Genomic DNA, 20,970 nt, shown 5'->3' on the forward strand with positions numbered 1-20,970 from the left:
TAGCCCAAAGTAGTTAATCCATCTTTAGGCTCCAGTAAAGCAGGGGTTTCTAGGCAGACAATAAACACCTTGAATATGTCTATAAATTAGACACGATGCCCAAGTTCTCGAGCATCATCTACCCTCAACTTCACCATCATCTTCAAAATGACATTCGATCCAAGCTCTGTACCGGATTATGATAATCTCCCCCAGGTTGAAGGTATGCCCAAGGGGTGTGCTTGGGGAGTTTTCGACCAAGATGGCACAAAGGACATGGTCGGAACACTCAACTTCTTGACTCCAGATGTTGTTCGCAATGCTGCCCTGGAAGTCAAAGATGGTATCTCAATATCTCTGAAGTAGGCCCTAACATCCAACCGAATAACCACCACTGACGCTTGCCAGCTGGCCTATAAATGCGATGACCAAACTCAACGTTCCAGGTCGAGCAATGCCTGAGCACAAAGTCTTGTATATACCCGAGAGCATGGCAGAGCTCCCATTTGAACAGGGAAAGTCATGGGACGATGAGATTAGCTTCAACACCCAGTGCAGTTCTCAATGGGATAGTCTGTGTCACTTCCAGCATCAAGATTCAGGCTTGGCCTACAATGGTGCCAACCCAGACAAACAGGCCTTGTCCGTCGACTCGACTGAGTCCAACACCATGCCCACGCTGGATCATTGGCATTCGCGCGGTTGTATCGCCGGTCGGGGTGTATTGATCGACTACGCTGCCTACGCTGAAGAAAAGAAGATCCAGTTCCATCCCTTTGACGGAAATCACATTACCGTTGAAGACTTGGAAGCATACGCAGAGTACCAAAACGTCGAATTCCAACCTGGCGACATCCTTCTCATCCGCACAGGCGCTACGGAAGTAGTTGATAAGATGGACTCTGTCGGACTGGGCAAAATGATGGCTATGAAGCTCAGTGGTCTCAATGGAAGCGAAGAAACAGCAAGATGGATGTGGAATAAGCGATTCGCTGCAGTTGCATCGGACTCGAGCTCTTTCGAAGCGTTTCCTCCCCTGAAGCCTGATGGATCGATTGGCGGAATGAAGGATCTCGGTACGTTATGTGTTGAGTTTGCGGTAGATGATTGCTGACTTTGTGATAGTGCTTCATGTGTATTGCTTGTGCTTTTTTGGTATGCCGATCGGTGAGCTGTGGGATTTGAGTAAGCTGGCTGCATACTGTAAAAAGACAAAGAGGTATTCGTTTATGATCACTTCAACGCCCCTGAATCAGCCTGGATTGATTGGATCGCCTCCGAATGCGCTGGCTATATTTTGAGGGATTTGTAGCAAATGGCCAACTCATTGTCAATCTTGAACGAAGGGTTGGTTGAGGGACGTAGTAGTGGCCCAAACATCTTAATACATTTCCCTTAAATAGCTTTGTAACAAGTCCATTTCTTTCACATATTGCGGCAGGGTCGTGATGATCACAGTACGTGTGCCAACCCAGTCACAATTGTGAGTGCGTCTTCCCAACTTGCTGTCACTCAACGATATTGAGGCCGCCATCTAATTCAGACAAGTGATTATCGTTGCATCCGAATTAGATTCGTTTAGAAGTAAGGTTAGAACAGGCGGTATTCGATCTGAGAAGCCATTGTGGTAAAAACAAGTTAGCCCAAGTTGATGGTGGTCATTGGGGTAGCCGACACTCTGGTCCTGTGCTGGGTATATCATCCATCTCTTCAGCACAATTGATGAAAAGGGATAGTTCGGTTAGATACTTCTGTTTTTACTAAAGAAGAACCTCATGTATCTAAGGGCACGCTCTTTTCCAATTGAACGTCTCGGATTGCAAAGCGCGAATACGAAAGACTTCAAACTCGGCCACGAACCGAACAATTGATAAGCTACTGACCCCTAGCTTCTGGAATAATTCGAAGCACCTCTCAAATCGTTCACTGACATAGTGAAGGATCCATCTGTCGCAAATTAGTAGTCAACTTCCTAAACGGTTTAACTTCTTAGCGAGCTTCAGGGACACCCACAACTCAGTCTCGGATCGAGATAAACGGGTATCGTCAACAATCCTATTGGCCTGCTATGGTATATCTATTGTATAGATTAGATCAGATCTTAGGTGATTACTCCGTCCGTAATAAACCGGGTCATTAACGGTGAACGTAGAAGTTGACAGCTCTCGCATTCGGGTGGATATCGTATTCGTATTCCGTATCAAGATGCCAAACACTCGAGAATCCTTCTGCAGTTGGAACAACTCCTTCGATAATCTCTTGTTCGTTTTCGCAAAGATGCTGTATCACAATTGTGATGCAAGTGTTGATAGATGAAGAATATGCGGATGGCAATGTGATAGTTCAAGGGGCTGGATTTCAATGCTAACTTTTCTATATCACTAGCAGTTTCCTATATAAACAAAGGCAATTCTCTTCAAGTCAGACCATAATCATCAACTTAACAATCTTCTTCACATCTCTCAATATCTCTCCTTACCACAGATCTACCACCAAGATGCCAAGCACCGAACTGATTTCTTACGATGAAGCCCAGAACTCAGCATTCGACAATGTCCTGCATGGAAAATCAAAAGAGTCAAAAGGTGGAATGCGAGCCATGATGAACAAAAACAACAAAGCTCATGCTGCCGCCGTTGACGAATACTTTCAGTTCTTTGACAACAAAAAGGCCGAGGATGAAGTAGAGGCTGTCCGACAAGAAAGAACCGATAACTATGCCAGTTTGACAAGACAGTAGGTGTCATGATCCTTACTATTAACTTTTGACTGACATTCTAGATACTACAACCTTGCAACAGATCTCTACGAGTACGGATGGTCTCAGAGTTTTCATTTCTGCCGCTTTGCCTACGGCGAGTCCTTTGACCGTGCTATCGCTCGGCACGAACACTACCTCGCTCATAACATCGGCATAAAACCTGGTATGAAGGTTCTCGACGTTGGTTGTGGTGTTGGTGGACCAGCTCGAGAGATTGTCAAGTTCACGGGAGCCCATGTGACTGGTCTGAATATCAACGAGTATCAAGTCGGACGCGCAGGTATCTATGCCGAGAAGGAAGGACTCTCTGGTAAACTCAAGTTTGTCCAGGGCGACTTTATGGTTAGTCATCTGTACTATTGGTCAACTTTGGGTGCTAACAATGACAGAAAATGCCCTTTCCCGATAACTCGTTCGACGCCGTCTATGCTATCGAAGCAACCGTTCACGCACCGTCTCTAGAAGGTGTCTACAGCGAGATCCGACGTGTCCTCAAACCAGGCGGCATCTTTGGGGTCTACGAGTGGCTCATGACGGATACTTACGACAATGACGACCTGGAACAACGTCGTATCCGTCTGGATATCGAATTAGGTGACGGTATCGCACAGATGTTCAAGATCGATCACGGGTTGTCAGCCATCAAAGCAGCTGGTTTTGAGCTGCTTCACCACGAGGATCTCGCAGCTACAGATGATGGAACGGCGCCATGGTATTGGCCACTGGATAGCGACATGCGATATGCGCAGAATCTAAGTAATCTCTTTACGGTGATTAGGATGAACAAATGGGGAAGACTGGTGATGCATAATCTGATTGGGGTATTGGAGGCTTGTTCGATTGCACCAAAGGGAACAAGAAAGACTGCTGATGGGTTGGCCAAGGGAGCGGATGCTTTGGTCGAGGGTGGTAAGAGAAAACTATTTACACCCATGTATTTGATGGTTGGGAGGAAGCCTGAGGAGGAAATCTGAGGGTCCAGATCCATGTTCAGACAGGTCATAGGGCTGACTCCATTAAATACGAACATGCATGGGTGGCCACTGAGTGGTTGATGGGGAAATTAGATAGGCTCAGTTTTAGTGAGTGGATAGCTTAGAAACGTGCTAATATTTTCGTCTGATCTGCTCCAGTCCCTTTTGCGACCCGCCTGCTCAAGCTGAAAAAGAGCGGACAGCACTATGGCGCAGCACGTAAGCGGGAATCCACTGTAAGAGATCCCTGAAACAAATAGAAGTCATTTCTGACAAGATCAGGGATGTCTGTCCAGCTATAAACAGAATTAACCAATTGATCAATATAGAAGTAGGTAGATCAAGGGCATTCCAAGTTGTCGTCTTATCGATAAGACATGACCCTCATGTCGCAATCTCTACGGAGCTATAATCTCACCCAGCCTCAGTGTCCACGCGTCAATAACCAATTGCAAAGGAGCAGATCATCCTGTGACTCTGTGAATAGCAAATTTACAGGCGCAGTCTTCTCTTTTTCTCGGATCAAGAGATTTCCGTGCTGATTCAATGATCAATACCCATTGTATTCAAGACCAGATCTTGGCTACTAGGTCATCGTGGGGACAGGGCTGAAGCGAGACCCCCAGCATAACTGCCGATGCAATGCGATAGAGAAAAAAGAATATGATCACCCTGTTAAGATAATACATGGATATTATACCCATTACGACATGATTATCTAGGCATTTAAATGTCGCCAGGTCGCGTCGTGTTTGGCGAAATGATCTTCAAGGCCCAGCAAATGGAAGTGCCCGTCTCACGTCATCGTCAATGTCACTTCGTGGCGGTTTTTAATACACAACCCAACGACAACCTAGTCCAGTCCAGCCCAAGCCAAGGGATGGAATGGACTCAATCTGTCGCACACTCATATCCTAGTCAGTCTCGTCTCAGTCAGTGGCTGGTCTAGACTGGATCCCTGCTCACCTTGAACTGCCGCATTTTTAATCCCCGTGGACCCCCTCGACTTTTTTGCATCTTTCCTTCCCCCTCTTCGAGCTCAGCTTAGCTTCGTCACAATTCACGCGATAAAAAGTATCACCGAGTAATTTACTTCTGAAAATATTGAACAAAAACGACGACCTGACACGATTCATACAACTGCTATTTAATGCGACAAGTACACGGTTGCGCCGACACCGACTATTGGAAAGCCTTGTCAATATCGTGGCTGCAAGAACTGTACCTTGCAGCTGAAACACGTTCCGATATACTGCACGACATAACATACTGTCAAAATGTTGAAAAAGAAGGAAACTCTCACCATCATCACGCCTATCCCGGGCTTCATCCCGAGACAGCTCGCCATCGATCTTCTTCACTCCCATGGTGAAATCATCACCCTCAACCCGCTAGTTCTCAGCCACAAACCCATCCCCGCTCCTCGCAATGCCGCCTCCGACGAGTACTACAGCACCTGGTACGAAATCACAGAGCGCATCCAGTACATCCCCGGTTTGGGAAAGATAGGATCCGGAAAGCTTACATTTAATGGTTGCTTCCATGATATGCCATGGGGCATGCAGTCGCATATATATATTCCTCTTGGCATCGATATGAGGAACAAGTACCGCATCATGGGCAACCAGCCCGGCATTGAACCTCCAGAGCAGCCCGAACTTGGTCTTGAGAAGCTTGGCGCACCAAAGGAGGGCCTTTATTTGCGTACAGATGTCGAACTCAAAGCGAATATTACTCTAATGGGGTTTGTCAAGGCCGAGTCGAGGAAAGCCAGTGTTGACATGGTTAACCGTATGGTCAAAAAGGCCGAGCTTCTCGATGCTGGTTTGTTGAAAGCCATGTTCCAAGATGGGAAGCTCAAGACCTACAACCCAAATGATCGATCCGAGAGTAGTCAAGCCCGACAGCAGGCTCTGCAAAATCCCTCCACTGGCCTACCAGACACTCAGCACGCTGTTCTCCATCCTGGCACAGGACCTATGACTCCAGGTCCGTCGTACCAGCAGCCGTATGGATATCAACCCCAGATGCAACCTCAGCGCTCGCCAACGTACCCATACGCAACTCCCGACAATACTGGATCTCAGTACCCCCAAAGTCCCTATGTCTATTCAGCTCAAACACCTCCACCTGGCAGCCAATACCCAGGTCACACACCTCCACCCGGCGCGCAGTACCAGCAGCAACAACCACCACCAGTACCTCCCAAGACCAACATCCAGAGCTTCCCCATGGAACTCCCTGGTGACTACTACCACCCACAACAGTCCCCCGGTCTTCAGCCAAGTCCCGGCCACCCACCCAGCAACTTCCGCAACTCAACAGGATCCTATGATCCAAGGTGGTCACAGTCCACCACCGAATCGCACCGCAACAGCGCGCACTCGCAATCCACAGGTGGTTATCAATCGCCTGCGCCGGGACATCAGAGTTTTGCAGCAGAACTGCCTTCTCATAACGAGACGAAGGAGGAATATAGACATTAACAGCGATGGACGGTACTTAATGAATCGAGATGAGGTGTTTCCCTGGGCAAAAAGCGACCGTGGTCCTTTGATATTATGCAAATATTCTTTTATGGGAAGTGCGACTGTTCTGGGGTGGAAATGGTCCTCAGGGTATCAGAAAAATTGACCGCAGGAAGCATAAGAGACGAAATTAGTAGGTCACTTTATGCTCCTTAGACTATGGTTCTTAGACTACTTATTTTTATACCCTAAGACTTAGGAGGCCATTTTTTCTGCTACCCACTAGATGGTACACGGACAGGCGTTTGTCGGGATGGATATATATACCTTTTGTTAAAATGTAATGCGCATGTTAAAGAGTTCCGCTATTCACTTCTGGTCAGTGCTCATAGTCTCATCGTCTCCGTTTGTCCACAATCAAGTCTGAAGCAAGCTCATCTACGAGTAACCTTTACGTCCAGGCACGCCTCAAGGTATCAGAAAGGTTGGCCGCTGGAAGCATACGAGACGAAATTAGTAGGTCATTTTATGCTCCTTAGGCTATAGTTCTTAGACTACTTATTTATGTACCCTAAGACTTGGGAGGCCAACTTTTCTGCTACTCACCGGGCACGGTTCCAGGCTGTTGCTTTTGCTCTATCCCACCCTGAATTACTCAGATGTACCAACGCTTACTGTATCCATGAGGACAGCAGGTTCCTGATTACATGCGATACGATCATATACAAGAGCGTTTAGGAGACAGCAGGTGCCTACCTGCCTTGGTACCTACCTCTATTAGTAGTATGACTGGATCAGAGGTGCAGCTTCCTCATCTGCAGTCCTTGACCCTACAACCCACCAGAAAGGCTGCATCTTTTATCCTTACAGGTTATCACCGATACAAACATCTTCATCAAATAATCATCTTCATCATCACACTGAGACATATATTGTGTCATCAATCATCACGATGGGCTCTCCAAAGCCGCAGCAAGACCCGTGTCCACATCCACAACAAGACCCGTTTGAACATCCGCCGCTGCGGGGGATCGGACAAGATGACATTTCTAACATGAAACCTCGCTGCTCTTCAGTGTCCAGTGACGGTGGATATAAGGTCCTTTGTAACTTCAACCTCTCGGATGTATCCAAGGACAAAGATGAAGTTGGCCACGTTCCAGGTACATATGGCGGCAAGCAGTCATTTCGCAGTTAAACTAACTCGTTGATATAGACAAAAACCTGTCCCAATACCTACGTCCGAAAATGCCGTGTTCGTTGACTGCTATCGAGAATGCGTTCGTGCCAAGTCCCGAGTGCTTCGAAAACTCCAAGTATCTACTCACCGCTGTTTTCAAGACCATCAAGGCCGCACACCCTGACTTCCGTTTCGACACTGTTGACATCGTTCTCAGCAGTAGAGTGTTGCTAACGATGTTTTATATGTGCCTAAGGAACAAGATGGCATCACTCTTCGGTGCCATGACTTTCGAGCTTTTTGGAAACACGCTCATCATCAGCTTCGATGAAGAAAAGGAACGCCGCAAATACTGGAATGAACCCAGCGGTAATTATTTACTACGCTCTGCGGGTTCAACAAAGCCATATCACGACCTGGTTCGCGCCGTGAAATACGATCTTGGTGGCCTCTCATGCATGATTGTTCACGCCTATGATACCACCACTCGGAAACCCAACAAGAGACACCAGAAAAAAAGAAACGCCAACAAACACTCTAGTAGTGAATGTAATACTGCCAACTTCTTTGTTGAACATATTACAAAGATGGATCCCGCTGTTATATTCGAATATTTATGGTTTGGAAGGGTCGAGAGCTACGTTGTTGCGAAAGTCAGCAAGGACTCAACGAGAAATAAGATTTGGTTGCGGGATCTTACTCTCGCCCCAAAGCCTGCTCCCACAGAATAGGAGACAAGGGAAGATATTCAGAGGGCCCTTTGCAAAGTGGCTGGCATTCTGAATTGGGTGCGGGAAACAATGATCACAAAATCGTCCACAAAGTGGTGCAGACTCGGTGGTCCGCCTAATATTGAAGGGGATCCTGATCCTCTAGTCAGTTTATCAATATACGATTACCAGCCGACCTCCCGGGCGCTGCATCGAATGCATGGGCAGTTCTGGGACAATCCAGTCACGGGGTACGATGTGGTGGAAGACGTCGTGTATGAAGAGATTGCCGAGTGTTTTACAAACGAGTATTTGCAAGCCCGTGCCGCGAAGGACAGGCTGCAGCGTTCCTGAGAAGCGAAGGATACACCCTGTTGTATGCGGGTTTCGCGAGATTTTAGACAGCGATAGTTGAATATGCCTAGGGTTATGTCAAGGCAAGTTGCCAATTACTTCTATACCATTATCCTTAGTAACAATAGGACATAAATAAGTCAGAAACAGATTACCAGTAGGCTTCGACTTGACAGATATATATATATATATATACATGTTCCCTCCTCAGGATATGAGAAACGTTGGTTTCTCGGGGTATAAGGGACAAAATTATGCTATTAAGACCAAATTTTAGGTCATTTGTTTTTTTACCTACAGGCTTAGACTAGAGGTCATCGTTTCTGCTATCCACGAGACTATGGTGAATGGAAAGATGCATTGTGAACTTCAAGTTTATAAAAACTTCATCCCTTAGAACCTGATTCACCACGGCTATTCTTTCCAGGAGAATAATGATATATAGAAGAAAATAAATATAAAGAATCACTTATATAGACACAGAATTACTAATGTGTCAATCAGGATGATATCAAAAAGGATCTGATGTAAGCAGAACTCGCATAATCAGATGTCAGCTACAAGGCGCAATCAGAAAATCACTTCCTTATAATCCTCCAACGAAGTCACATCTCAAACCACCAGTCTCTTCGATAACATTAAAATTCATGCTCAAAACAATCAAGACTCGTACCCTGGAAGTAGGTTACTACGACCATGGCCCTTCTGCAGGCTGGCCAGTTCTTCTCTACCACGGCTTCCCCTACGACATCCATGCATATGACGAAGTATTTCCCAAGCTTGTTTCAAACGGCGCTCGAGTTATAATCCCTTATGTGCGTGGCTTCGGTCCCACGCGCTTTCTCTCCTCGCAGACTATGAGAAGCGGCCAACAGGCAGCTCTGGGCTCAGATGTCATCGAACTCATGGATGCGTTGAATATCGAAAAGGCCATACTGGGTGGTTTTGACTGGGGTGGTATGTCCTGCTGTGTTGCTTCTGCGCTTTGGCCAGAGCGTGTTGTCGGACTTGTTTCGTATGCATCGTATGATATTGCCGATCTATCAACTTACCAGATGCCTTTTGAGCCGAGTCTCGAATGTTCAGTTTGGTATCAGCATTTATTCCAACAGGAGCGAGGGATGAGGTGTTTGACAGAGAATAGACGAGATCTCTGTCGAATACTTTGGGAACAGTGGTCACCTTCCTTCTCCTTCACCGAGTTCTTTTATCAACGCACAGCAGAATCGTTTGATAATACTGATTTTGTTGATGTCGTCATACATGCCTACAGGTTTTGCTTTGGCAATGCACGGGGGGATCCAGCGTTGCAAAAACTGGAAGATGTTCTTGCTACTAAACCCAAGATAACTGTGCCCACTGTTGCGCTTGACGGGAAGCAGGATCCTTTGAAGAAGGGTGGTACGGCTGCGCATAGACAGCATTTTTCTGGGCAGTTTGAGAGGAAAGTTGTTGACGTTGGACATGCGTTTCCCATGGAAGCACCAGAGGAGTTTACGAATGCTGTTTTGACTATCCATAGGTGGCAGAGCGGTTAATCATTGATCTGAATACTCAATACCAGTTGCACTTTGTATGTAACTATATTTTTAGTTGTATACTGACAGTATGATTATATCTGCCACAGTACCAGACATGGGCAGCTTGACTGTTAGGTAAAATCGAAGTTGAATTTCTGTAAACCGCTAAAGGCCTTGAACTAAAATTCATTGTACGAGACATTTGCAGGTACTGAATCAAATCTCTTTATTTGAGACATAGCAGGACAATCATCTCGATTCTTCATTCCTTCATAACTGAGTTTCTGTGTACATCTAATCTCGCGATACCCTCATTTTCAGAATTCCAAAAATAGAAGACACAAACTGCCATTACATCCTCAAGGAGCCAGTTATCATCTCGGATACAGAGTTCATCCCAATATTAGCAATGTGGTATAGGGGAAGCTATAATGAAACGGGAATAAGGCCTTATGTTTCACTTAAATTGTCCCTCTTCGCCCGTCGTACCTTGACCAATCCCTACCTCGTGAGGCTCTTATCAAGGAAGATTACATCCCATGTCAGCAGCTGATCCCGAGTGCCGAGAAATAACTAAATCAACACCTCAAATGATCAAGTTCAAGGAACGTCGTCGGTCAAGTTCTGGATAGTAACATTTCTTGGGCGTGAGAGTTTGTCTCCATTCCCTCTTCAAAGCCATTTATTTTCTCGATATTGATCTAGCCTTGATCTCGATAGCGTTATGCGCCGTTCAATAACGCGTGGCACCAGCGCATCGCCAAGACCTAGACCGGAACGAAAAACCGCCGGTACTCGTCAGCATGCAGGTACCTTTAATCCCTGTCGTGGTTGGTTGAGACGTCAGCCAAGAGTCAGTGAATTGGCAGACGTGGGTGTCATGTTCCCAGGAGAAATAGCCTATAATAAAAACAAGAAAATATTCACAGCACAATAACCAAGGGAATATTCGTAATTAACTTGATAAGTTTAAATGGGTAATATCTGTTCTTTATCTTGTCTTGTCTTATGTCGTTCGTGAATGGTTCAAAAATACACGCTATGAATTAAACTCCAACCCGAATGAGTCCGTTCCAAACACATCTCTATAGTAAACCCTTTCCATCTCGGAAAACTTCGTCATACCAGCGTGTCTCAGCCTCATCCGCGTCATTACTTGATTTGCAGACAGTATTCCAATCTGTCGCTCGTAGCTGCCAAGCCTTGGACTCTTTGTTCTTGCCGAACAGAAGCGACGCGCTTCCCTTGGCCTTTGCACCATAAGACCACACCTCCAGATTGCCATCGTCTGCAGCGATGCTTGCTAGTGGCGCAGTCGTGTTTGCTACCATGTGCGCCTCCAAAAGGTTGCGCAGGTGGGGAAAGTACCACGTCTTATCCCACCATGTTGTTCGGCGGCTCTTGAGGCCGTCCCTCCAAGCGTTGTGGTGGATCGCAACAGGAACCGACGTTGTCCAAAAGTCGACATAAAGCGAAACGTCACCCCATGAGCCACCCTGGTTGCTGCCGTCGTCCAATTGAGCCAAGGGAGCTTCCGCAACGGAAACGTCGTTAGGAACACCCCCAATACGCGGTGGCGAGACACCTGCTTTGCTCGACTGTTTGGCGATGGAAGAAGGGTCGTCGAGGGACACGAAATATCCTCCTGTTTCAGAATAGCAAGTCGGGTAGAAGAGTTCTTGCGCATAGTCCAGGCCAACATGGTATTCAAATTCGTCTCGTGCTGATAACGCTGCCTCCTTGCCGGGGTTGTCGTGGGCAAAGTCATCCTCGTGAATGTGCTGGCGCCAAAGCTCTTGTTCACCAAACACCTCGGCAAAAATACCCTGATCGCCAGCAAGATCCTCGTTGGACCTCACCTCGAGAAGATCCTTGTCCATGCGGTCTTTGACGCGTTGGAAATATCGGCGCATATCCCCTGCAGGGCCCATGAAACTTCCGCTGTTGACATACTTGGGTCGTACATATTTGTATCGTCCGACGTTGTGATCGGTAAAGAAGCCAAACACATTCTCGGGAAGTGTGCTGTCGGGAACGTCGTGGCAGTAGAGGTTCGAGATCTTGTCGCGAGGAGCGATGCAGCCTTTTTGCGCAGCAGCGATAATGGTCTGCTGCATGAGGTCCCTGTCGAAGAAGCCGTACTCTTGGGCAATTCGCTTGTTTGCTCTCTCGTTGCTGCTGTAGTATCGATTCAACATGACGCTGGGTGGTAGTTGTAGCCAAATATCGTGGGCGTCGAGCATCATCACCAGATCGTCCTCCCCTAGCTTTTCGTCCTCGGAGACCTCATCTCCAGTAGCCCACTGTAAATAGTTGAGTGTACCGGTGATCTTGCCTAGCTGCGAAGGTCCAATGCCATCGGCGTCGGTATGAAAGTCGTTCTTCCAATTGACAATAACGGGAGCTGGATAGCCGAGAGCAACGGCACTGCTGATGACTTTGCATAGATCGGGACTCGAGTTGTCGACAGGCAGGATAATAACAAATTTTCGGTCTCCAGAAGTGAGGTTTGCAGGAGTGATTGTGGTATCTTCTAATATCGGTCCGGATGGTCGCCAAACACTATCATTAACGATCTGGTAGCATGGTCAGCGTTGAAATTTTAGAGTAAACGGTTAACATACTAAGCGGTAGAGTAGAAACGTAGCAATAAAAAATGTTAACAATAAAGTAAATCCCTTCTTAACCCATCGCCAGTTAGACCCATTCACACGAAACCTTTGACGAGGACGCGCAGCGCCAGGTAGGGCAATGTGTGAAGGCATGTGTCATAGGCAGAAGGTAAGGTATGTAAAGAAACAAAAAGACTGCCAGCCAGTCTTGAATCGAGATGAGGAATACTAGGTAACAAGGCACAAGGGAGGAACGAGGGGAGAAAGAAAGTAAAAGTACAAGACAGAATGTGGCACCTTCCAAGCAATATACAATGATTACAGGACGTGAAAACAGGATTATTGTATAAACAAGACGAGGAGAGCCAAGGAGCGACGATCGAGGAGCGGAAGGATTGTTTAGATACAAAAAGGAAAAGGATGATGAAAGTTGACTTGACAGTCAAAGTGGACAAGCTTGACGTGAGACAAGGCAGACAGGAGGTCGACTCTGGCGCATCGGTAGTTTCCCACTCTAAACCCTGTCAGTCGTAGATTGAATACGGGTCTCTAATCTTATCGATGCAGCACAAGTACCAATTGAGTGCGTCGGCGGCTAAAAGATACCTTCATTTCAACTCCACGAGTTTGACAATGCAACGCGTGTTGATCAACCCTTGCGCCCCCCCAAAGCTGGCAGCCACAGGGGATACTTTGGGGCGAAGGAGCAATTCCAGGCTGATCATCCCGAAAATAGAGGATCTAATTGGTGAGATGTACGCCTAGGGCTGTGACTGGGATGCGTAGCCGAAGTTAGCCCTGGGCTAAAATGTCGTCTCCAGGCGGAGAGTTCACCCATCGAACTGCGCCAAAAGTTCAGCGATTTCGGAATCAGCAATGCTTTAGATCGTATGATTATACTTTTGGCTAATTGAGTACATTTCTAGATAAGCTTGAACTGTTGCAAATTCCAAGTTTAGGGGCCAGGCATGCTGCTGCTGCATAGCACTTGGTGGGTCAATTACAGCGCCCAGTAAGCCCAGAATTGGCGTGGACACTGTACCCCCCCTCTATACAAAGTTGACTAACAACGATGAAACATTCCTCTTCATGAAGCACGAACCTGTTACTAATAAGTTACAAGTCTGAGCGTCGATTAACCGATATTCAGGAGAATTTTCTTATCGATACAAGACTTTAGTTCAGACTATCATTTAGTGCTTAGCAGACTAAATTGGCCTCATGGATATCTTTAGCTTTCGTACACGAAAACATTTTATTCTGTAGCCTTGTGATACGTAATCTTGCCTGCAGAAAGCCATCCCCCTGAATCGCAGCCATCAGCCATGTTTTCTGATCTAGAACCTGCGCCTGCAAGCGCCTGCATCACCAACCCAAGTAAGAAAAAGCCGACAGACGCAAAATAGCTGACTGGCTAGAAACGACACTAACGGTTGCCTGTCTTACAGGGGTCTGCCTGTCACACGGGCAGACAAACAGCCGCAATGCTTGATTTTCCTCCCATGTCACTCTCTTAGTGAGGAGAAGTAGCACTGAAGGCTTACGAATATTGAGTTGCGACTTTGTTTAAGCTTGACTGACTCAGTTACAGTTGTCATCGCGATCCTTTGATGCAACATGCAGTTGTGCAGATCAACAGCAGCGAAAAAGCCATGACGACAGTGTACATAGAACAGGGGTAGTCAGCCTGACAGCCAAAGTCATAGCAGCAGTGACAGACAAGTAGACAACGTAACACCCACCCCAACAGAAACACTTACAAACCGGGCATTTCCTCTTTTGATTTGTTTTTTGGTCTGGAGATCCGAAAACTAACTGTCAGCCGCTTACTGTGGGGCAAATGTCTGGGGCTGTGTCTCGTCTCATACTGGAACCGGGCGACGGATCTACAAACAAAGATGGATCTGTCTCTGTTCTTTTCCTCTTGGCGCTCTTCTGTTTATTTTGACCGCTTGTGCTTTGAGGCGGATTTCAACCGTCATTCCGATTAACCGGTCCCCGGACCTCTCGCTTACATAGATGTAAAGACATGGCACAGAAATCACAATTGAGTGAATGATACAAAGGTTGGACTCTGAGGTTTACAGTATAAAAATACACAACCTGAATATGTTGTCTAACCGACATGGAGTGACTAAATTATTTTGTCTATTTTGCTTCCAACAGTCAACTTTTCCAGCACCCAGTGATCATCCTGGCGCGGTATGCGTAAAAGACATACAAATACGTAAAACTACACATATTTATTTGTCCAATAAAAGCTGCCTGCTATCAAAGTCGCTTGCATGAATAGTATAAGTCAACCGTGTAATCGTACCCTTCAGGCAGTGTCCGATCTTAACAGCCCATACATAAAAACACGCCATCACAAGCTTCACCAATTGGGAAATACAGGCAGAAGACCTGACTGCGACCCGAGGTCAGTGAAGTACCATTTTCGAATGGATTGCGTACCCCGCGATATCAGGGAAGCACTCTGCCATTTCCCAGGCTAGCTCAGCGGCTCTGTAAAAGCGATTGCGGGCAAGGAGTCGGAGCGCGGGCACGTCGTACTTGTATGCCATGGCATAAAGCCGGAGAGGCAGTTTCATATCGTCGCGTAGTTCTGCGATTAGTCTCAATCCTTCTCTGTTTGGGATGGTGACTACGTCTTCCATCGTCATTATGTCGGGTTTTCCCTCTTGGTGGTCATTCATATCGCTGTTCTCAGAGCCATCCTCGTTGTTCTCGTCCTCCTCATCCTCCTCTTCGGGTACTTCTACTTCTTCAGCTGGTGGCTGCCACTCTTGGTCGGGTTCACTAAGTAGTGCATTCCCATGAAATGTAGGGATTCCCAGCCTACCACATGCTGGTTGCTGTAGGTTCTGCCGAACGGTCTTGGGGTCCGTCATAGCCGTGGCAGATGGTTTATCCCAGGTAGGGTTGACTGTATCAGTGTAATTCCCTGTGTAAAGGAACTCGAGAAATAGTTCCAGGACCAAGTCAACAACCAGAGCCTCAGTGTATTAGAAAAGCTGGTTGCTTGAAGAATAAGAGATCGGATCAGTTAGATAACTTATGCTATTTAAACTACACTCTTAGGTTATTTGCTTTGCACTCTACGCTTGGAGGTTATCCTTTCTGTAGCAGAGATAGTAGTACCCTTAAGCTCGCATCTCTTTATAAGAAACATAACGAACGAAATATTAGTTAACTCTCCCCAGTTTAGGATAATTTAGGCCACTAATAGGTAGATAAAAAGGTCGATTGACGGAAACAGACTACACACTCCCCAGTTTTGTACCACTGTAGACTATCCTTGAACTTCCTGTCCTTCAACACCAGCTCGAAGATCATAATGTTCCTTCGCCACATCGTGCATTCGGCGCTTCATTAAGTCATCCCCAGTCTTCGCCTGGACCAATAGAACCAGGACCTTCCACATAGGTTCGCCGTCTTGAGACGTGTAGAGACTCAGGGCAACGTCTTCGAACTCCTTTGTGTCCTCCCAGCTCGCCCCTTCCCAGGACGAGAGCCAACGGGCTTTGGCCGCTTTGAAGAAACGCTCTCGAGCAAGAAGTTGGAGAGCAGGCACTTTGTACTCATGCGCAAGATTGTACAGCTCGAGCGAAATGGTCATTGCGGGAGGGAAGGGAGTTTTGAATAGGATTTCCTCCGGGATCGAAGAGTCGGGCGAAGCCGCGGTCGCCATCGGAGTGTCGGAATCGGGTGCCTCGTCCATTGAGTCTGCAGTCGAGTGCGATTTCCTACTGGAACGTCTGACAGGGCGCTTGGAAGATGTATCGGAAGCAGCTACTTCGCTGGAAGGCATGCTGCAAGGTTGCTCTGAGTGATCCCTCAACATCGACTCTATCTCTCCGGTTCGAGATGTGGTGAGATCTCGTTGTGGTGTCTCGCCTTCGATCGTATATGTCCCAGTGTAAAGAAATTCGAGAAATCGCTGGAAAACTCCAGGGTCAACTCCTTTAACCTCTACCTTTCTGATGATACGCTTCTGTTGTTTTTAAGTTAGCGGTTGGTCTGCCAGAAGTGAAGTGTTGCCTACCTTGGCAGGAGCGGTGAAAGCCACGTCAAACCACAAAGATTGTGTGCATACGATCGCGCGGTGAGCCTTGAATTCGTGATCGCCACAAACGATAGAAATGTCGGAGTGTTCCCCTCCAAGCAGGTTGTAGAAGGATGTCAGCGTCGAAGTTGTGCATAGTTCTTCTACGAGATGATACTCGACACTGCCGGGGACTTCGAAACGATTCATGATTGCGTGATGCGAGCGTGGTGACAATCAAGGAAAGATGTATGTAGAAGTGCAAATACTCAAAGAATAGGATAGGCGCTTCCGTCGGGTGATGTGCAAGGGAAGGAAACAGGAGATTTGCTTGCACCTGCCGCGCAGCCGGCTACCTTTATTAATCTCCAATACCTGCCTACAGTTTGTAAAACAACATGTATGCGATCCGTCGTTTGCAATAAGCTTTGTGATGCATATTGCCGTCTGCCAGTGGCCGTGCACTGGGTCAAACGGCCACAATCAACCTTCATGATATATCACAAGGCTAACGTTGCTGTACTGACAGGCGGGTCGTAAAAGAATAAGAGAATGCTGTAACGCTTGTTTGAATGGAGGTGAATGAGTGTCAGAAATCACAGATCATAAAAACGTGACGGCAATTGACAGCTACTCACGCGAACCAACAGATGCATACTATCAGGGTAGAAGCGTTAGCCTCCTAAGTCTTAGGGTAGGTAGTCTAAGAAGTATCGTCCAAGTAGCATAAACGAATCTACTACTTTCGTCTTATGCTTATAGCGGCCAATTTCTAATCCTAAGGTCTGTCATATCTCAGTCTATTTAGAAGGAAGAAACATTGCCTGTCGAGCATATGTCGGAACTCCCTCCCGATCCAGATCCTCATCGTCAACAGAATCTGTCATCCAGTCTTCCGGCCAGATATTCTTCACCCAGTTAACAGCGTTATCAATCCAATTCTCCCAGGCTTTTTCCAAGATGTCGCCCCAATACCAAACTGCCGTAATCCCGCCCCCGGCAAGAACGAGTGACACAAAACAAGGGGCCAAGACTGCGGTTTCTGGCCATCGAGTGATTATAAAGTATAGCGCTATACCTGCTATACCAGCCCAGAGACCAAAAAAGACAACAAATGCGGATAGCAAATAGATTATGACTATGGAGAAACTCAAAGACAGCGTCGTGATAAGGCAGAAAAAAAATTTGGCGATCGCGCGGTTGCTGATGGAGTCGAGTCGGAGGGACATCGAGCGGGATTTGGGTGTGAAGCGGTTGAGTATTGTTATACGACCGGCTTTGACACAGTACCTGACTGTCGGCGATCGCAGGAAAATGCGTATCGCGTATGTGACGACAAATACGACACTCAGCGACAAACCCCACGTCCACATCTTGGGCGGCGCATCATTAAGCTCTGCAACTTGCATAGAGAAGACGGCCGTGATGAACGACAAGGGCACAAAAAAGAATGCTAGTTCAGTGAGTTTATTGATACCAGATGTTTGATCGATGACGAGTGCCGATTGGCTAATTCCAGTTGAGGCGACGAGGAAGTTCAGTGTTTGCTCTGAGCGTGTTTGCAGAGACTGCAGGTCCTCCTGAAGTTCAACCATTTCTTGCTCCAGATCTTCGGGTAGATTGAGTATCCTTTGTGACTTCTTCACATGATCTACCCACTCGCCCAGCTCTTGTAAAATCGACCGAATCCAGGCCATGTTTTGCCGTGTGGCGGTCCCAGCATCTTGAAGCAGGTGAAGGTGTAGATCTGCGCCGAGGTCTGAGTCGATATGGTCCTGCATAATACGAAGCTCGGCAAGAAGTTGCCAAGTATCGTCGAAAGACAAACGTGCAAGAAGAGAAGGGATTGCGGAATCGTCCTGGAGTAGCTCGGTGGGGTGGATGTTGGAGACGTATCGGGACACGAGATCCAAGGTGGAAAGGGAGTATTTTCGAGCAAAATCGCGGTCGCGAACCCAGGATTGGCGAGATCTGTAGCTCTTTTTGATGTTGTTCTGATATTCTTCGTCGTACTCGGTATCAGTGGTGTCGATAGAGTCGGTGTCGCCCTCTTTGTTCATGCTAGCGGAAGCTAACCTGTCGGTCATCTTGTCTTTTTTCTCGTCTAGGCCACTTTTTCTGGATTTCCCTTTCTCTCCTTGCTTCCTCTTTATAAATACAGGAGGGTCAAGATACGTCTCGCCTGGGTCAGCTACCCGCCATAGTTCCTCTTCTGTATATGACTCAAATTCCATAGCTCGGGGCATGAATGTTAGAGACGGCGTGGTCTCTTTTGTTTTCTCATTTTGCATACTCCGAGGTGGATCAAAGGCCAGGATGACTACGTGTAACAAGTCAGTTTGTCCGTTGTCGAGCGCTGTTAGTATAGATACTTACCTGTTTTCTTCCCCTCTTTATCAACACTTGTCCAGTATCCCATGCCTTCTGGCGCCATTACTCTCAAATCTCTGTTCTTCCAGTGCTTTGGGTTTTGGCGGAGGATTGGAAAGAAAGTACTATAGGGACGATACACGTTGGAAGTTTTGACCCTGTTTGACGTGCCTTCAATCTTTACTGTAGACTTTCGCGGCTCCGGAACAGCAAACATATCTTGGCTCTTCTGCTTTGTCTTCTTTTTCTCCTCCTTCTCCTTTCTCTCTTGAATCTTTCGCTCTGCACGCTTCTTTCTCTTGTCAGTCAAAAGGAGACCAGATCTATCGACGATGACATCGCGCTCAATGGTCCAACGCCCGTCAGAGATGCGTCCAGCAATCTCGTCTTCGTGGAATCCAGGTCGTCCGAGGTAGTGGAGTGCACCAAGCCGACCCCACCGAATATGAGCCCAGTTTCGAGACTTTGTCCGACGTGACAAGTTCCATTCCGTGCGTTGGCCGATTCCAGGTAAAGGACGATGCCGAAAGTGGGTTTCTCTCTCGTTCCAGTTCATCCAGACCGCATTTCTCAGCTTTAATCCACTATCGCTCGCACAGTATCCCGAGGTGATGAGTTGTTCGTACCAGAATTCCGGATCTATAGAGTACAGCTGACCCAATACGCCCATAACGAATCGGCTCAAATCGCTGACCATAATAACTCTCACCTGAGAGTCTTCTGGTCGGGTATTGATAGTGGCGGCGAGATCTTTCTTTGTGGTGATCAGTTTGCTTCTTTCCACTTTGTCGTTACCAAGATAGTCGATAACCGAAACAGTAACCGACTTCAAACCCTCGAACCGTTCTCGTCGAGTAACATTCAGCCATCGCGGGTCCCATCGGGCTCGATTATCGAGTTCGTTCATGTACAATTCAGATATCGTCTCTATCCAGAGCTTTGGATCGGAAAATTCTTCGTTGTCAGAATCCTCCTCGTTGCTTTGTCGAACATCTGCAAAAGTATCCATGTCGCGCCTGTTTCTCCCGAAGGAGAAAGGATGCGGCACATGGTGCGGCCTTTCTAAAGAGGTCTCTTTGTCTGCGCTAAGAGAGATGCGCGATGTCTTGCGGTCATCCAGCGAGTTGCGCGGGACAGAATAGTTGGGCTTCCAACGTTGGGAAGCAGGCGAGTCGAGATCATAGCCGCTGAGCCGCTCCTCGTCGGTGAGGTCGCGACGCTTTCTGTTAAACATGGCAACGTGAGGGCGATTAACGAAGCACCGCGGTAGTGTTCAGGACAAGTTCAGCCTTATGATGTGACATTAGGCTAGTTGAACCCCTGGACAATCCAATTCTGCTCTAACCCGGTGGGGTAGTATCCCCATGAGTGATAGAATGAACCTAGCAATAGCATTGCGACGGCGACCATCATGGGGTCTGTATGATTGAGGCATTCTTATGATGGAATCCATAATGTTGAAAGTAATTAAAAAGATTGTCAACCAAAGTAAGCTCATGGAGAATGGAGGGGACCTGACGGGAAACAGTGGGGATCCCGCTGTAATTACAGGTACCAGTGCCCAGGCAGGGAAGGGCCTCCGTCATCAGGGTCGTCAAGTTCAAGAATCAGACCATAAGGAAGTAAAGCATTCTCCAAGAAATAATTGTATTTACTAAACCAAAGAGATTCAATATCAGTGGCACTTCAAGGCTCTGTGCCTATTGAGGAACCAATGTCTCAAATGAATCCATCCCACGGTTGCTGGTCTTGAGGGAGTCCTCAACCTCAATTGCCAGCGACTCCAATGTCACAGCCAATGCTTGTCTGTCTTCTTTCTCTTGTCTCCGACGGCAAAAGCACATCGTGCAGCAGCATGCCAATATCCATACGATTATGAGCGGCACCCCAATCATCATGAAATACCCATAAGCTGACATGCTGTCCATTCTCTTTTCCAGGGATGGCGATGTGACGAGCCCTTCATATTCTCGTGAAGGCATGATCTCGTCGTTGAT

The 20,970-nt window shown here is 47.2% G+C and overlaps 9 protein-coding genes across 9 annotated transcripts; 5 read left to right on the forward strand and 4 right to left on the reverse strand.

Annotated features, from left to right (window-relative positions):
• The first annotated feature begins 137 nt into the window (after window positions 1-137).
• On the forward strand, window positions 138-1,374 carry EDB82DRAFT_579623 (putative cyclase-domain-containing protein). The gene is made up of 3 exons (XM_025738143.2): window positions 138-341; window positions 388-1,055; window positions 1,105-1,374. The coding sequence occupies exons 1-3, from the start codon at window positions 148-150 to the stop codon at window positions 1,278-1,280; spliced, it is 1,038 nt and encodes a 345-aa protein (XP_025592933.1). The 5' UTR covers window positions 138-147; the 3' UTR covers window positions 1,281-1,374.
• An 861-nt stretch (window positions 1,375-2,235) lies between these two features.
• On the forward strand, window positions 2,236-3,858 carry EDB82DRAFT_514474 (S-adenosyl-L-methionine-dependent methyltransferase). Its single transcript, XM_025738144.2, has 3 exons — window positions 2,236-2,715; window positions 2,761-3,082; window positions 3,130-3,858. Exons 1-3 carry the CDS (start codon window positions 2,477-2,479, stop codon window positions 3,712-3,714), a joined length of 1,146 nt encoding a protein of 381 aa, XP_025592934.1. The 5' UTR covers window positions 2,236-2,476; the 3' UTR covers window positions 3,715-3,858.
• Window positions 3,859-4,557: 699 nt separating this feature from the next.
• EDB82DRAFT_514476 (uncharacterized protein) lies at window positions 4,558-6,605 on the forward strand. Its single transcript, XM_025738145.2, has one exon. It carries the CDS (start codon window positions 4,992-4,994, stop codon window positions 6,198-6,200), a length of 1,209 nt encoding a protein of 402 aa, XP_025592935.1. The 5' UTR covers window positions 4,558-4,991; the 3' UTR covers window positions 6,201-6,605.
• Window positions 6,606-7,236: 631 nt separating this feature from the next.
• Window positions 7,237-8,093, forward strand: EDB82DRAFT_529695 (uncharacterized protein; the record flags this gene model as incomplete). Its single annotated transcript, XM_025738146.2, has 2 exons — window positions 7,237-7,345; window positions 7,399-8,093. 2 exons carry the CDS (start codon window positions 7,237-7,239, stop codon window positions 8,091-8,093), a joined length of 804 nt encoding a protein of 267 aa, XP_025592936.2.
• Window positions 8,094-8,997: 904 nt separating this feature from the next.
• On the forward strand, window positions 8,998-10,077 carry EDB82DRAFT_514481 (Alpha/Beta hydrolase protein). The gene has a single exon (XM_025738147.2). It carries the CDS (start codon window positions 9,074-9,076, stop codon window positions 9,962-9,964), a length of 891 nt encoding a protein of 296 aa, XP_025592937.1. The 5' UTR covers window positions 8,998-9,073; the 3' UTR covers window positions 9,965-10,077.
• Window positions 10,078-10,873: 796 nt separating this feature from the next.
• EDB82DRAFT_318181 (uncharacterized protein) lies at window positions 10,874-12,912 on the reverse strand. The gene is made up of 2 exons (XM_025738148.2): window positions 12,571-12,912; window positions 10,874-12,522 (listed from the first exon to the last, which is right to left on the reverse strand). The coding sequence occupies exons 1-2, from the start codon at window positions 12,709-12,711 to the stop codon at window positions 11,032-11,034; spliced, it is 1,632 nt and encodes a 543-aa protein (XP_025592938.1). The 5' UTR covers window positions 12,712-12,912; the 3' UTR covers window positions 10,874-11,031.
• A 2,062-nt stretch (window positions 12,913-14,974) lies between these two features.
• Window positions 14,975-15,635, reverse strand: EDB82DRAFT_514484 (uncharacterized protein). Its single transcript, XM_065608959.1, has one exon. It carries the CDS (start codon window positions 15,447-15,449, stop codon window positions 14,979-14,981), a length of 471 nt encoding a protein of 156 aa, XP_065463361.1. The 5' UTR covers window positions 15,450-15,635; the 3' UTR covers window positions 14,975-14,978.
• A 215-nt stretch (window positions 15,636-15,850) lies between these two features.
• EDB82DRAFT_579630 (uncharacterized protein) lies at window positions 15,851-16,993 on the reverse strand (the record flags this gene model as incomplete). Its single annotated transcript, XM_025738149.2, has 2 exons — window positions 16,604-16,993; window positions 15,851-16,552 (listed from the first exon to the last, which is right to left on the reverse strand). Exons 1-2 carry the CDS (start codon window positions 16,811-16,813, stop codon window positions 15,851-15,853), a joined length of 912 nt encoding a protein of 303 aa, XP_025592939.2. The 5' UTR covers window positions 16,814-16,993.
• A 375-nt stretch (window positions 16,994-17,368) lies between these two features.
• EDB82DRAFT_318198 (uncharacterized protein) lies at window positions 17,369-20,294 on the reverse strand. Its single transcript, XM_025738150.2, has 2 exons — window positions 18,980-20,294; window positions 17,369-18,923 (listed from the first exon to the last, which is right to left on the reverse strand). The coding sequence occupies exons 1-2, from the start codon at window positions 20,205-20,207 to the stop codon at window positions 17,404-17,406; spliced, it is 2,748 nt and encodes a 915-aa protein (XP_025592940.1). The 5' UTR covers window positions 20,208-20,294; the 3' UTR covers window positions 17,369-17,403.
• Window positions 20,295-20,970: the final 676 nt, after the last annotated feature.

The sequence above is a fragment of the Fusarium venenatum genome, assembly GCF_020744135.1.
Source record: "Fusarium venenatum strain MPI-CAGE-CH-0201 chromosome Unknown EDB82scaffold_4, whole genome shotgun sequence".
NCBI lineage: Eukaryota > Fungi > Ascomycota > Sordariomycetes > Hypocreales > Nectriaceae > Fusarium > Fusarium venenatum.

Coding starts and splice junctions, on each gene's coding strand:
- EDB82DRAFT_514484 (XM_065608959.1), bottom strand. CDS start 15,449: ATGACGGACCCCAAGACCGTTCGGCAGAACCTACAGCAACCAGCATGT.
- EDB82DRAFT_579623 (XM_025738143.2), top strand. CDS start 148: ATGACATTCGATCCAAGCTCTGTACCGGATTATGATAATCTCCCCCAG. Junction 342..387: donor GGTATCTCAATATCTCTGAA/GTAGGCCCTAAC, acceptor GACGCTTGCCAG/CTGGCCTATAAATGCGATGA. Junction 1,056..1,104: donor TGGCGGAATGAAGGATCTCG/GTACGTTATGTG, acceptor ACTTTGTGATAG/TGCTTCATGTGTATTGCTTG.
- EDB82DRAFT_514481 (XM_025738147.2), top strand. CDS start 9,074: ATGCTCAAAACAATCAAGACTCGTACCCTGGAAGTAGGTTACTACGAC.
- EDB82DRAFT_318198 (XM_025738150.2), bottom strand. CDS start 20,207: ATGTTTAACAGAAAGCGTCGCGACCTCACCGACGAGGAGCGGCTCAGC. Junction 18,924..18,979: donor TAAAGAGGGGAAGAAAACAG/GTAAGTATCTAT, acceptor TGTTACACGTAG/TCATCCTGGCCTTTGATCCA.
- EDB82DRAFT_318181 (XM_025738148.2), bottom strand. CDS start 12,711: ATGCCTTCACACATTGCCCTACCTGGCGCTGCGCGTCCTCGTCAAAGG. Junction 12,523..12,570: donor CGTTTCTACTCTACCGCTTA/GTATGTTAACCG, acceptor CCATGCTACCAG/ATCGTTAATGATAGTGTTTG.
- EDB82DRAFT_514474 (XM_025738144.2), top strand. CDS start 2,477: ATGCCAAGCACCGAACTGATTTCTTACGATGAAGCCCAGAACTCAGCA. Junction 2,716..2,760: donor TATGCCAGTTTGACAAGACA/GTAGGTGTCATG, acceptor CTGACATTCTAG/ATACTACAACCTTGCAACAG. Junction 3,083..3,129: donor TTGTCCAGGGCGACTTTATG/GTTAGTCATCTG, acceptor TAACAATGACAG/AAAATGCCCTTTCCCGATAA.
- EDB82DRAFT_514476 (XM_025738145.2), top strand. CDS start 4,992: ATGTTGAAAAAGAAGGAAACTCTCACCATCATCACGCCTATCCCGGGC.